Below are 15,238 nucleotides of genomic sequence, written 5' to 3' on the forward strand. Positions count from 1 at the left end.
CAAAACGTGATTGTCTGGAAAATCGGCAGCAAGAACAGCAAGATTTTGTAAAGTTATTTGGCACACAAGTCTTCCTACGCCCTGGTTATCATACAACGCACAATCTTATTACACAATTTTGGTCCTTGACTAGATACTTATATTAACAATATTTTTCCACAATGATGACACCTAATGCAAAAATACTGTTATAGAATTAAAATAAGAAAAAAAAAAAAATTAGAAAAAAATTACAAGTTATATACAGATTCAGATAGTCCATCAGAAGAAATAAAAACAAACTTTTAATTGGCCCCCTATGGGAATAATTTAAAGCCCAAAGTATTTGGGAAGTACTATACTGTTTAAGAGAGGCTGAAGTGCCTTAAAGAGAGTATATTGGCTTATTCACTGGCCGTAATTTGATTTCTTCGGATTTTGAGCAACTTTCGGATTGGAGCTTGTGCAAACACTGAAAAGAGGAAATCGGCGACTGTCTTAGATTTGGTGGTCCTCTGTACACAATGATTCATGGACTGCAGGAATGACATGGAAAGGATCCCCCTTCATATGATGAACCAAGGGACGCAACTGGAAACTTCATGCCTTGGGTGGGAGAAGAGCTGAAGTCGCACCCTCACTCTTCCCTAACAAAATTTCACTTAGTGGCAGGTACGTAATCTGAAATTCTAAGCATGGACAGTCCAGGTTATCTGGCACCATGTCTAAGAACTGTATTGAACTTCAGGTTCCCCAAAACGGTCGAGGGCTTCATTTTCCAAAGAGTTATATCCTAAGTGCAAAATTGGAGGAAAGCTTGGGAAACCACGCCTCCAAAGGATCCTTCAGCAGAAAAAGGATCTACGTTAGGGTTGCCAGCAGTTCTATGTCATAAACAATAGGCTAATCCCATCTCAATTTTCCCCCACTGCATGTTTGGAAGTATAGCTCTGAATTTCCCCCATGATTTTTTTTAAAATTGGGGTAAATCTTGGACTGGACTAGTCTGTTCGTAATGACATGGTACCGCTAGACAATCCTGTTCAAGAGTGCTAATCTAGCTGATAATAACTCCAAGTTCCATGTCTTATATATAAGAGCTTTCTGGCGTGAGTGTATGACACTGAATTATACTGTATACGTAACGACATGGATGGTTCAATAATTTAGTGCTGTAGTGGGCCTAGAGCGGATCAAAATATAAGCACTAGTTCTTGAGTTTTCAAAAAGGAATGAAAACTCCCTGAACAATATCTCAATATTTTCATTTTATGAAAAAAATAAAAAGCATCTGCATTCTAAAATGCCCACATGGTTGATCTGCTCAAAATTCCATCGACGCTGACTCTGACAGATGACATTATATTTTGATACGTTAATATATATATTTTTTTTTTGGTTTGGGTTCTATTCCTTTTTTTTTTTTTTTTTGCCAAATTGTGAAGTGACTCAAAACAGTTTAACTGGTCTTTGGTCTTTAGTTCACACACATGCTACAACTGAATGCTTTTTACGGGTATTTTATACCACTGTGAGAAACTGGCACGCAATTTATCAACGCATTTGCCGTGAATTACAGTACCTTCTAGTTCAACACCCTTCTTAGAGACGGTGAAAAACCCCCTAGGACTGCTTCAAGGACTTTTTGGAGTGTTTCAAATTGATGAACTAGAAATGAGTGACTGCGATGAATTTAAAATTCAGGAGTTATAGGTCACATGTGAAAGGTTCAATCCGCCGCTCAAAGCCTGTGGTGAGTCCTTGATTGCTCTCTATCCACCTCGTGCACACTGGATGTGCTGGAAGAGTGACGGCAGCACCAGCCTCCTCAAGGTAACTGATTCTGTGCCTTCTCAAACCCTTCAGAGTTGGTTGATGGGGTTAAAGGTCCCTGGCTCTGAAGCAGCTCCTGCCATGTTCAACCAGGCATCCAACGAATTCTGGGAAGAAGCGTGAAGGGTGGCATTCTCAGAAAGAGACAACATCATTGCATAAGCCTAGTGGACGTAAGAAGAAAAGCCATATGAAATCAGACTTATTATTTTTTTTTTTTTTGCAACTTGCTGATTCAATAAAGCATGAGAAATCCTGATAGCCTTGTTTTCTGCCCCAAATTATACTACTATTTATCAGTATAGTAAATATAAGCAGCACTTATTCCTTACATATAACTCTGTCCCATGCCAAAAGAGTCCATGCACAATTAAAAAAAAACCACAAAAACCCAAAGATTTCTTCTTTCAGAAGTTCATAGGAAACAGATGGAGGACAGTTCTATAAAACAGGTCCCTTAATTTAGGAGTCCCGATGATATGCACTTAGTGCCAATGCCACAGCTGGGGTGAGAGGGCGGAGATGGCCCTCCCCAAATGCGCATACGCCCCCGAGTCTGGCGCCCCTCCATGCTCGGCTACTTACTTGTTCACTGGGTCCTCCACAGCCTCAGTGTCAAAGACAGCACTAAAAGCTGCCTCTCTGGCCAGCAGGACCTATTTTCTGCCGCATCCCACCCACTGATGCAACTTCCTGTGGGCGGGATGCGACGAAGGATAGGTCCTGCTTGCCAGAGGCAGCTTTTAGCTGTGGAGGAACTGGTGGCAAGTAAGTAGCTATGCATGGGGAGCAGTGGGGGTGGGGAGAAGCCGGACCTAGGTGCGGAAGGGAAGGTTCAGCTACCGGTGGCCCCTACCATTGGGCAGCCCTGGGCATTTTGCTGGGCTTGCTCAATGCTAATTCTAAAACAGCAACTTGGCATCAAGAGTCCATTATAGAATACTAGTGTATGCCAGCATTGGCATGTCCTTTTAACTATGTAAAGGGAAGGCGTAACCTGGCCAAGTGCACCAAGTGATGTGCATAATTTATGGTATTCTATAAACTATGGGACCTTTATATAAAGCTGCGGTAAGCCCTAACGTATGCTTACTGCAGCAAAATATGGCGGACCAAGAGGTGTGCTGAAGCATCCTGCAATAATCTGGGGATGAAAGCGCGCTATTGTTTTATAGCAGTGGGGGTTGGTTCTGGGGGCAGAGAGCGGGTGTGTTCTATGCTATATGGTTAGTGCATGGGCACTGCCAAGTGTTAACTGATTAGTGGTAGTGAGTCCCTACCCGTCTACAAAATAGGTGTGGGGAGGAGCTCAAGCGCTAACGACCATGGTAATGAGCGGCTGCTAATACTGAAAATAGGAAAATCGGCCATTTTAACCCAGTGATAAAAATGGCCTTAGCAAGCGGGCGTGACCCAAACAATGGTGCACTAAGGACACTTTTTACCGCTGTTTGGTAAAAGGGTTCCTTTATGTGTATCTGCGAGACACGCCCATGGCCTACTCATACTCCACTCGTGTGTATATATATATATATATATATATATATATATATTTATATATAAAATACCTGCATAATATATATAATATATATATGTATAATATATATATATGCATAATATATATATAATATATATATGTATAATACCTACATAATATCCCCCGTTACATTACATTACATTAGGGATTTCTATTCCGCCATTACCTTACGGTTCAAGGTGGATTACAAATGGTTTGTCCGGAGACTAGAAGTATTTAGGGAGCAGATATAATGGCATTTAGATGCTACCTTATAGGACAGTGCTTAATTGTTCATCGATGGTGCCTCTGACCAGCGTAAATAATGTGTACATTTAGGTATCAGCTTATAGAATTTCCTCAATGGTGCCCGTAACCCCTTCAGTCGTTGGACATGACTATGAGTGTCATGTAGGGTTTCTAGAATAATAACACTCATTCCCACGATTGGCAACAATAATTGGCAGTTCCATGCGTAAGTGCTACGCGCTATCCTATAAATGGTGTACCTGAATTGCTTTCTGCGCAACCGTCAAGGGCGTAACAGAAGCAGGGCGCATCATGGGGGCGCCACTTAGTGATGCATGCAGTGTATGGAATGCTCTCGGTTGCCCTCGATGCGTTTTGCCTTTAGATGTGCCAATGCAACTTTGCATTAATATCATACAATGGCTTTGGCCCACCCTTAAGTCATTATAGAACTGGCGCTAGTGTACACTAACAATTTAATGTGCGCTAATTGATGCAACATGCCCTAATTCAATGGTTGGTACATTTTAAATCAATTTAGCGCACACTAAAAATTTTCCTATTAAAACAAATGTGTGACATGAAGCAAAAAAAAAAAAAAAAAAATCCCATATATTGGATCCAAGACTCTTAATGAGTGAGATAAAGTATATACGTCACTTTTTAAGGAATACGAGTATCTAACTACGGTAGAAGGAATCTTCTATTAACTTAATTAAAGATGTTATATTATCTCACTCATTAAGAGTCTTGGATCCAATATATGGGATTTAAAGTATTGTTTAAGAATTGTATTTCCTGATTCTTATGTTATATTTTGTTTAAAATTAATTCTTTTTCTTTTTCAATATTCTGTACAAGAAGTCTTCTTGGAAAATGTTAAAATCAATCAATAAAAAAATAAAAAAATCACCTAAAAATGAGGAAACATTTGTGAAACAAATGTAAATTAGCTGAATTTTCTTGCCTGTGGGCATCCCTAATATCACCTGACCACTGCAGTTTAAGGAAGCTGATGAACTAGGTTGTGTGGTATAAAAAAAGGATAACTCTTGATGTGACCTGTTGAGTGTTGTTGGGTTTTTTGGTTTTTTTTACATCTAGCCTAAACTTTGATAGGCAACGTTGGGTTGACCGTTGACCTGAAGAAGTCTTCTGTTGACTGGTCAGGTCCAGCATCAGTTTGTGTTATACTTTGGGATCTTGCCAGGTACTTGTGATGGACCTTTGGTCTCTCCCAGTATGGCAACTCTACATATGCTCTCCTTTAGAACCACCCTACTTTAACTTATGCGTTTGAGTCCCTACCATCTACAAAATAGGTGATGGTAGCGGCTGAAACGCTACTTGGTCCAAGCCAGTCTTTTAGCCCATGATTGAAGATGTTTCTCCTGTACTATTTATAAGTGGTTTGAAACCAGTTTTCAAACTCACCGGGTAAGAGCGTGAAAATTAAGAAGAATATGGTTTCACGTTGCAACAAAAGTGTTTTCCTCTGAAGACAAGTTAATACTACAATTAGTACAACACAAAAAAACAGTGACATGCAAATGGTTTGTGCCGAAACAAAACACAAACTACTGTACCTTCTCTGAGACACAAAGTTTGTTGATAACATTTCTTATCACTCAGGCCCTATTAGTGGCTGGCCATTCACCGGAATTGCCCCAACCCCACCCTGAACAAAACTTAAATGAAACAGTCCATCGGCTGTCCTAGTACGTACTTTCAGTACTTGTACGAGAATTGAAATGCAGTGTTCCCCCGCGAATTCGCGGTTGGCGAATCGCAGACCCGGTCATTCGCGGTCTGCTCCGACCGCCTCTTCCTGCAGTAAAGTCGGGCTACACCAATCAGGAGCTGCGTGTCAAAGCAGCTCCTGATTGGTGTAGCCCGACTTTACTACAGGAAGAGGCGGTTGGAGCAGACCGCGAGTGATTTCCTTCACCCGCCGGCGCGCCAGCTGCCCTCTCCTGCCTCTCCAGCTGCCCTCTGTCTCCCCTGCCTAAAAACCGCATTCGCGGTTTTTTGAAATTCGCGGGGGGGTTCTGGAATGGAACCCCCGCAAATTTGGGGGAGTACTGTATAACATTTAATTATAATGAAATCTCAATTGGATAGTGATGGGTGTGCAAAACTGTCTACTATAAATCAAAATTCTAGTTGGGTAAATATTAACTATTCAAAATGCCTTCTCTTCCTCCTCCCCCCAATGATCTACCTGGCTGAATATTTGATTGTAAAATCTCTGCTGTTAGGTGCCATCGACTCATGTTCGAGTCCTAGCGACTTGATGATATCATCAAGTTTTCATGGCAGAATATAGAAGTAGATTGCCAGGCCTTTATTCTGCGCAGTACAAATTCGATGTTGTCGCATCTGACATCTCCGCTGAAACCTGAACACCTTGGGAGGTCCTGCTGGTAGTGAAACTACTGGCAGCATAGCTTTCAGCTTCACAGACGTGCACAAGCCCCAGTGGCACCACAAGCCCGTGGACTGTAAAATCTCTACCCATAAAAATATATCTGGGGGGGGGGGGGAGCATTTTAAATTTAAACGGGTAGTGTTATATTCAGTGCTACCCTGGTCAAATCTGCATAGACACCTATCCTAATTCTAACCCGTAAACAATTTGTGCAGTTAGAAATAAAAAAACAGAAATTAAAAAAAAAGGTGGAATTGTCCAAAGAAGAATGATGTGCACTAAAATAGTGTCCACAAGCTTATCTGTAGATGTACAAATCTTTTATTCTTCCAATGTCAGCATGGTACATGTACATGTTTCGGCCAACCGGCCTGCTTCAGGAGTCTTAAGAATCACAAAGAGAAAATGAAGTGCTGCATAAGGTCTCAGTGCTTTCTATGTTGTTTGCCCAGTTTTCTTTCCTGTCCATATACACTTCTTCTGAAAAATTATTTCTTAGTAAATGTTTTATTTTTGGGAAGAAATGTATTTTATGTTGCTGGATTTCTCCTGAACCCCCTTCCTTTTGGCATTGGAGGAATTGACTTCACGAACTTATGGGCTGGGAGGCCCGTTTGGCCTGTTCTTCTCGTCGCCAGAGCAGAGACTTTACTTGGACTCCATATTTGAACATTTTGTCCCCTGAGAGTCGTAGCCGTATCCTGAACAGACTCCACCTTTGATTCAGTGCATCTATTTGTCATTGTTGTTCCCTGCTTGTGAGTTGTATGTTTCTCTGGGTGGGTGGGGAGGTCTCTTTCTGTGAGGTGGGGGTGTTGCTTTGATCGTGGAGGACATCAGAGTCCAGTCCTCCGCGGTTGTTGGGTGAAATCGTATACACAGTTTTCTATTGCTGTTGTACTTGCTTAATAAAAATAGATTTGAACATAAAGACGTGGATGCTACCAATTTTCAAACAAAATCTAAAAAAAGACGCGTGTGAAAACAACTCAGATCAAATTCAGACTGTGGCGGCTCACATTGATCACACGCGTCTTTTTTAGATTTCATTTGAAAATTGGTAGCGTCCAGTGTTCCCTCTAAGCTGCGCTGGCGTGCGCAGGCGCACAAAATATTGCATCGCAGCGCACAAGTTTACGTCACAGCGCACGGCGTACAGAGATGGCAGGGCGGCGAGACTGGAGAATCGGGCGAGTTGGCGCTGGCGCCCGATATTTGTAGCGCACAGCGAAAAAAAATTGCCCACAACACCCGCCCGCTTAGAGGGAGCACTGGTAGCGTCCACGTCTTTTATGCAGCACTTCATTTTCTCTTTGTGATTCTTAAGACTCCTGAAGCAGGCCGGTTGGCCGAAACATGTACATGTACCATGCTGACATTGGAAGAATAAAAGATTTGTACATCTACAGATAAGCTTGTGGACACTATTTTAGTGCACATCATTCTTCTTTGGACAATTCCACCTTTTTTTTTTTGATTTCTGGTATTTTACCTGTGGTTTTGTTGTTCCCCTGTTTTTGTGCTCGTTAGAAATAAAAACCCTACTATTTAAAAAAATCCCTGATACCCAACATTCAAAACCAACCTAACGCCTCCCCACTCTCAAAAACAACCTAACGCCGCAAGAACCACCTCATCTCTATGAACCAAGCTGACTACTCCCTAACTATTCTATAATTCCTCTGGAAATAAGTACATAAGTACATAAGTACATAAGTAGTCGCTTCCGCCGGGGCAGACCAGAGGTCCATCCAGCCCAGCGGTCCGCTCACGCGGCGGCCCATCAGGCATATTGCCTGGTCAGCGGTCCCTGACTAATTTTATGCCTACCTCTACACTTATCTCTAAACCTTCCACTGCTCTTATCTGTACCCCTCAATCCCTTTGTCTTCCAGGAACCTATCCAGGTCATCTTTGAAACCCTGTACTGTGCTATTTCTTATCACGGCCTCCGGAAGGGTGTTCCATGTGTCCACCACCCTCTGTGTGAAAAAGAACTTCCTTGCGTTTGTTTTAAACCTGTCCCCCTTCAATTTCATCGAGTGTCCCCTTGTTCTTGTGGTTTCTTTCAAATTGAAAAATCTGTCTTTGTCAACCTTTTCGATGCCCCTCAGGATCTTGAAGGTCTCTATCATATCTCCTCTGAGTCTCGATCCTTTTTGTAATCCGCCTTGAACCGCAAGGTAACGGCGGGATAGAAATCACTAATGTAATGCTAGATATAGCTTGCTAAACAGTGGTACTTTTAACTGGATGAGTTTCCAATGACTATCCAGGTAAAGTTAATCGATCTCTAATACCATCTTCATTGTTGAAATAGAAATTAGGGGGCCACTGGCAACTCGTCATGTTTGGGCACTGAATTTCCAGATTTGTGGAGCTGGATAAATCATAGCTGGTTAAATGTGATATTCAGCATTTTTACTGGTCATCAGAGCATTTAGTGCTCTGAGTCTGGACCGCAATAGAAACCTCTACAGCGGCTTAGTAAAAGGGGGTGGGGAAAGTACTATATATTGGTACTTAACTGGCCATGTGCTGACTCTGCACCAGAATGCCCCTCCCCCCAATAGATTTGCTTTCGGCACTAACCGGTCAGTTTCAGCAGTACTAACCAGTTACGTATTGCTGTCAAAGACCGCTTAGCCCTGAATAAGCAAATTAACTGGCCAGGAGCCATTTCTAGCTGGATAAATCACTTTGAATATCAACCTGAAATTGGTATTTTTCAGAGTCACTTGGTTTGCTAAAAAAAAATAAAAAAAAAAAGGGCAAAAAAAAGCAATATTATTAAATATCAAATTTTTTTTAGGCTTCTTTCCGGTCAAGAGACTAAGTGGCCCTTTGGTGCAACCCTGATTATTCGCAATTGAACATCATAAAAGCTGAGTTAAAGTACAATAAACGATGACAGGTCAAAAGCGCGCGACAACAAAGGCACGCCAACAACCCAGCGCAGACAACTGAGCGCAAGTCGGAAGCGCGCCGAAGAAAAACTGTATTTTAAAGGGCTCCGACGGGGGTGTGTGTGTGGGAACCCCCCCCTACTTTACTTAACAGAGATCGCGCCGGCGTTGTGGGGGGCTTGAGGGGTTGTAACCCCCACATTAAACTGAAAACTTCACTTTTTTCCTAAAAAAGAAGGAAAAAGTTAAGTTTCCAGTAAATGAGGGGGGTTACAACCCCCCAAAACCCCCCAACGCCGGCGCAATCTCTATTAAGTAAAGTGGGGGGGAGGGCTCCCCACCAACACCCCCCGTCGGAGTCCCCTTAAAATACTGGTTTTCTTCGGCACGCTTCCGCCTTGCGCTGGGTTGGTGGCGTGTCTTTGTCTTCACGCACTTTTGTCTATGAACCCAATAAACGCCCCACCATGCAGAGTAGAAATGTTTGGTGTGGAAGACGTTTTAATCTCATCAAAATTCCAACCAGTTCTGAAAACAGAAATCCATCCACGGATCCGATATTAGCCAGTGCGTTTGTGAAGCAAGCTAGGCAAGATATACCTACCTGGTTCTTAGCCTGCCTGTACAGAGTCTCTTTTAATGCCTCAGAGTCTAAGGTGGGATTAAACACATCTTTAACTTCAAAAGCTTCCTCTGCTGTTTTTCGAAGATCCAGCCCCTTCCCAAAATTCGGAATCTGCTCCATATCTAATAAGCCGGCTTCTTCCTCCTCAATACACCTGTACCAATAACCAGGGGAAGGGGTTGACCTGTCATTAGCTTGTCTTGCTTTTTTTTTTTTTGTCACAGCCTTGCTAATGTAAGATCATCTAAAGTTAGCGCCTGCATGCATGCACAGTCTTCACGTTTACAAAAGTCACATGAATGGAGAGATGGGTATGAAACGAAGCATGCAAAGACGAAGCAAATGAAAGGATGCTTACAAAGAGATACATCGGGCAAGTAATTCATAACACCATAACAATTAATGAAAAGCAACATTTAGGTTCCAGTGTGTTTCTTGGCTAAAGCATTCGGGCGGACTTTGTGTTCTGCATTTTATTTATGGCTTGCACAAATAGTCTGGGAATGTATTACGATTGAAATAATAAAACCCAGTTATTTTTCCCCTAGAAGGAGCCCACTGAATTATGACAGTCCACACTCTGGTAAGAACAGTGGTTGTCTTCTAGGTGAGGTCCAAGGCAAAAGGTCCAATGCCCGAAAATTATTTAACCCTGCCTCAAAACTCACCAAATATACACTTTAAATCCTTAAATGTGTGCTTTGACCTAGCTTCAGGGGGACATTCCTCAGACAACTTTAAATAGCACCAGCCCTTGTACAGAGAGGTCGCTGGCTGGTGTGGTTCTACATTAGAAAAATGATATTTCCTGCAGTCAGTGTAACACAGCGAACATGGTGATAATTCAAAGGTACAACGCAACCTCTCTCATCTGAGACGGTTTCTGAGTCACTTCACACTTCTCAGTATTTTAGAATACATGTGTGCAACCATCTCTGAAATGAATGGCCCATCGGTATGTATTTGGGCATGAATAACGTGAAAATTTCCAAAAGGATGAGGAGAGGGAAAACCACTTTGAATTCCAGCTGGTATTATGTGGTCTACAAAATTCCTTTAATGTTAATTTTATTCCTACTTTTATTGGGTAAGCTGAGACACATAGAGAGAAAGTGCTATTCCTAGACCTTAATAAGGAATAAGGAGACTATTTACTATAGCACATAAGGGAGATAATTTGTTAACTGGGGACCTGCTAGGAGCCTATTTAATGAAGAAATATAGACACCTAGGCCCATAAGCACTTAGGTGGAAATTTGGCATATAAAAACATATTTGTGTACTTACATGCGTCTATGCAATTATGGTCAACAAAGAAGGGATCCAACAAGTCTGCAGTGGATATCGAACAGCGCAAAACAAGAAGGAATTGCAGAACAGATGTACAAAATGCAGGCACTTTTATTCGGTCAGTCAATTGTTGCATAGTATCAAACCACCTATTAACAAAAAGGGGGGACCCAACAAGTTCCGTGTTTCGATTAACACATCTTCCTCAGGGGTCCCAAACATCTGGTTTGAAATAACAAGGTGAACCGCAACAAATGAGCTTGAAAATCCGTGGCCTGTGTGCAATGATACTAAGAGTGGCGAGAAACGCCTCTGGAAACGCTGTGAGCCGAGCCAAGTAAAGAGAACGCATTCTCTTGCGCACAGGCCACGGCATACAGAAAGGAAATTAAAGCAAAGCAAATGGAAGAAGAAAATTATTTAAATTAATTACAACAAAAATCAATATTAGCTTAAATTTTAGCTCAAATCCTCAATAGGATCCAATACGGATAATAAAGCGATTTATTAAAGAAAATTATAGAATTAGCTAGCTAGTTGACTGAGATAGGGTGACTTTCCTTCAACTGCACTCAGGTCTCATCTTTTTCCAGGCGTGACGTAGACAGGAACGTCGACAGTTGGAAAGGTTCAAAAAAGACAAACTTTTGCTTTTGATAGTGTATTATACATTTGCATGGTTGACGTAGATAGCAAATTGCTCCCAAGGAAGTTACACCAGATTTCATTAACAAAAATTCACGTCTCCTTCTCTGTGTATCTTTCGCCAAATCTGGAACCATCAGAATCCTGAAACCAAGAAATTCTTTTTGCTTATGTCTAAAGAAAAGTCTTAACAGCCAGTTTTTATCTGGTGCAAGAGCTACTGTCAGAAGCAGTGACGGGATAATCGCGCGCCAGACGCCAGCGCGCCGACAATTTGGCACAAGACAGAAGCGCGCGGGGGAAAAAATAATTTTTAAAGAGCTCCGACTGGAGGTTTGGGGTGGCAACCCCCCCACTTTATTGGTTAGTGTTTGCGCTGCCGTTGCAGGGGGGTGTGGTGGGTGAAACCCCCCACATTATAGAGAAAACGGAACTTTTCCCGAAAAAAATCAGAAAAAGATCCTCCCAATAGCAGCGCGAACACTAACCAATAAAGTGGGGGGGTTGTCACCCAAAACCTCCCCGTTGGAGCTCTTTAAAAATTATTTTTTCCCCCGCGCGCTTCTGTCTTGCGCCGAATTGTCGGTGTGCTGGCGTCTTGCACGCCACTGACTATGAACCGTCAGAAGCAATGTAGCTAGGGTCACCAGCTCTTTATCAGACATTTCTAGCAGGTTAGATAAATTAATTGGATCTTGTTCTGATGTCTGTTGTCGGTCTTGTGCCTTATTTGGAAGATAATAAACCCGTGTAGAACCTTCTAGAACTTCTGATAGCGTTTCAGCATTTCCCTAGGTGTGACCATTGTAGCCCTAGGGAAATTAATCAATCTAAGGTTATTATTTCTTGAGAAGTTCTCTAATGCCTCAACTTTCCTTCTTAAATTTGTCTTATCCTTAATTAGCGTTTTGCTAATTTGCTTAGAGGTCTTTAATTCTTGTTGACTAGTCTCTGAAGAAGTTTTAGTATCCTCAGCCTCTTTCTTCAAAGTCTAGGCCACGGCTTTTCAAGCGCATTTGTCGCGGTTCACTCTGTTAGTTCAAACCAGATGTTTGGGACCCCTGAGGAAGATGTGCTAATCAAAACACAGACCGTGTTGGGTTCCCCCCCCCCTTTTTGTTAAAAGGAGGTTTTTGATACTACGCAACAATTGACTGACCTAATCAAAGTACCTGCGTCTTGTACGTCTGTTTAGCAGTTCCTTCTTGTTTTGCGTTTTTCTATGCAATTATGCGCATAAACGGTACATAACTTTCCTGAAGATGATTGACGTGCTCTTTTTGTCTTTCCGCCCGTCAGGGGCTGTAAATTCAAAAAGTATCACGAACGTGCTCTTTCCTATCAGGCAGCAATTTGGGACAAGGATTTTTAAGCTTTTACTATTGCCTTCCATTTCTTATTTACATTTTAGAAGAGAATTGAAAACTTGGCTGTTCTCTAGGTTTTTGGGGGTAATTAACATTCTATATTTGCTGGTGCTCTTATTTCTATATTCAGTTGTGGTTTATTATTTAATCTTTTGTTAACCGCATAGAACTTTACGCGGTCTAGAAATTGAGTTTTATGTTATGTGATGTTTTAATGTACATTAACAATTAACAGACAACTCCTAAACTATTTAAACAATGCACGTTAACCGCCACGTGAAAGACCTGACATGGAGTTTCAGGTTAGGGGACAGGGAGCGTGTCTTGCAATTCGGGTGGCTGCCATCTGCGTTAACTGTTATTGCAGTATAGAATGTGGAACAGTTAATTACAATACACTGTCACTATATTTCTTGTTTGTGGTTGTGTTGATGTTGTACACTGGTGACCACTACTCTCTGTTAACATAACTGTCTTCTCTGATGTCCCGGGAACACCCCTCCACCCCCAAGACAATTACCATGGAGATTTTGTACAATGGTATAGTAAGGCGCTGTCTTTGCAGGTACGCCGTCGCCTCTCCTCCTATCTGCCCTGCGTACCTATTTAAATGTCCACTGGTGCGAGCGGCATCTTCCACCTGCTGCTCACGCTGGCCTCGGCTCCCTTCCGACATCACTTCCTAGTTGCCGGACAATTATGTGACATCAGAGGGAGCCGAGGCAGGCGCGAACAACAGGCGGAAGATGCTGCTCACACCGGTGAACGTTTCAAGAGGTATGCAAGGGCAGGGGGGGTGCATGTCACGGTGGAGAAGAGTAGGGGGTGCACGGCGTGGCGATGTGAGGCACCACCCCCCATGGCGCCAACTGCCCTTGCTATGCCACTGGTTTTGTAGCCTCTGCAGGTTCGCTTTTGAGGTCAACCTACCTTAACTGCAAAGCATCAACGCGCATGAGTAGACGGGGGCTTATGAGAGTTTGCCGAGGACAGGAATTTGAACGCATACCCCCCAAATTCTACATAGGGTCTCAAAACGGGGTGCGCCAATTTAGGGAGCAAGCGAGCTTATGCGTACCCCCTTCTTAGATGGTATTCTGTAAAGACGATGTGTAAATTCAAAACCTGCGAATCCCAAAAAGGCGTGTGCCCATGCGAAGGGCACGGGCAGGTCGGGGCATTCCTCGAATGTTTGCGCCTGAATTCGCCAATTAGTGCTGATCATTGCTTGCGAAGTGGCAAGGATCGGCCTTGATTGGCTTGATAACCAACTAAAAGTCGCGTGTGCAAATTGGCAATATGCACAGATTTACCTGCGCACAAGTTTTATGGTAGCGTCAGTCACTTGATGTAATAATTATCAGCTAATTGGCACTAATTAGCAATTTAGGTACGAAACTGACCTTGGTTGGGATTCTGAAAATTGCATGCACAAAATCCATAGCGTACAACTGCAAGGGGGTGTGGACCTGGGAGGAGAATGGTTGGGGCAGGGGCCACGCCTAGCACTTATAGGAGTGGGTTATAGAATGGGAACAGTTGCACGCCAAACTGCCCCACGGTTAGGTGGCATAGGTGCTTAGGTATACAACGCTGAACTTGTAAGATATTTTACTCTAAACCGCTTACACATTTTAGATAATTTTAAGTAAACTTGAAGCTTGAAATATTCCATAATAGCTGCCATTACAGAATGGGTTGCTTTAATGCGCATCATCCTGGCGCCTGAGTTTAGGTGATCTATAGAGAATTACCCACAAATGTGCATAAGTTGCCTCGTAAAATACCAAGCAGTGTAAAAACGAGCGCAGTGACACAATGGCGCAAACATTGCCGGTAGGTGTGTACAATGGTAGAATCTGGGTCAAGTTCACAAGTACACACAAGAGATCATAAGATGCATGTGGATGGGAATAATCTAAGAGTGGATATTTACATCTGCTTGAGACAGTGGCGTAGCCGGGCAACCAATTCTGGGTGGGCCTGAGCTCAAAGTGGGCGGGCCTCTTTCTTTCCCTCCCTTGTCACCCCAGCCTATTCAGCCTCTCTTTTTCCCTCCCTTCTCACCCCCACCAGCCTATGCAGTCTCTCTCTTCCTCTGCAGGCCACCGGCGGCCCTATCCGCTGCCGGCGGTTGACCCGGAAGCCCTCCCTCTCAAGCTTCAAGTTTATTTAAGCTCGAGATACCGCTTTAAATACCAAAACGCAAACGCATCAGAGGGAAGGCTTCCGGGTAAACTGCCAGCAGCGTGCAGGACCTGCTGCTGGTGGCCTGAAGAGGAAGAGAGAGGCTGCGCGGGCTGGGAGGGGTTGGCAAGGGCAGTCAGTGGCTGCTGGGTGGATGGGCCTGAGCCCAAACTAGGCAGACCGCGCCTATGCCCCTGGCTTGAGAGCAGGTAT

At 43.1% G+C, this 15,238-nt stretch overlaps 1 protein-coding gene across 12 annotated transcripts in view; it reads right to left on the minus strand.

The window, feature by feature from the left end:
- Positions 1 to 264: 264 nt before the first annotated feature.
- The window catches only part of PRDM16 (PR/SET domain 16), an 888,295-nt gene continuing 873,321 nt past the window's right edge, over positions 265 to 15,238 (minus strand). For 10 of the 12 annotated variants that reach the window (XM_033921997.1, XM_033921996.1, XM_033921992.1 and 7 more), the window contains 2 exons: positions 9,516 to 9,690; positions 265 to 1,976 (listed from right to left, as the gene is read on the minus strand). In XM_033921997.1, the coding sequence (XP_033777888.1) occupies positions 1,842 to 1,976; positions 9,516 to 9,690 (310 nt within the window). In that variant the 3' untranslated portion in view covers positions 265 to 1,841. The remainder of the gene's footprint in view (positions 1,977 to 9,515; positions 9,691 to 15,238) is intronic. The other 2 variants (XM_033922002.1, XM_033921998.1) reach the window with 1 other exon arrangement.

Source organism: Geotrypetes seraphini, chromosome 15 (assembly GCF_902459505.1).
Source record: "Geotrypetes seraphini chromosome 15, aGeoSer1.1, whole genome shotgun sequence".
NCBI lineage: Eukaryota > Metazoa > Chordata > Amphibia > Gymnophiona > Dermophiidae > Geotrypetes > Geotrypetes seraphini.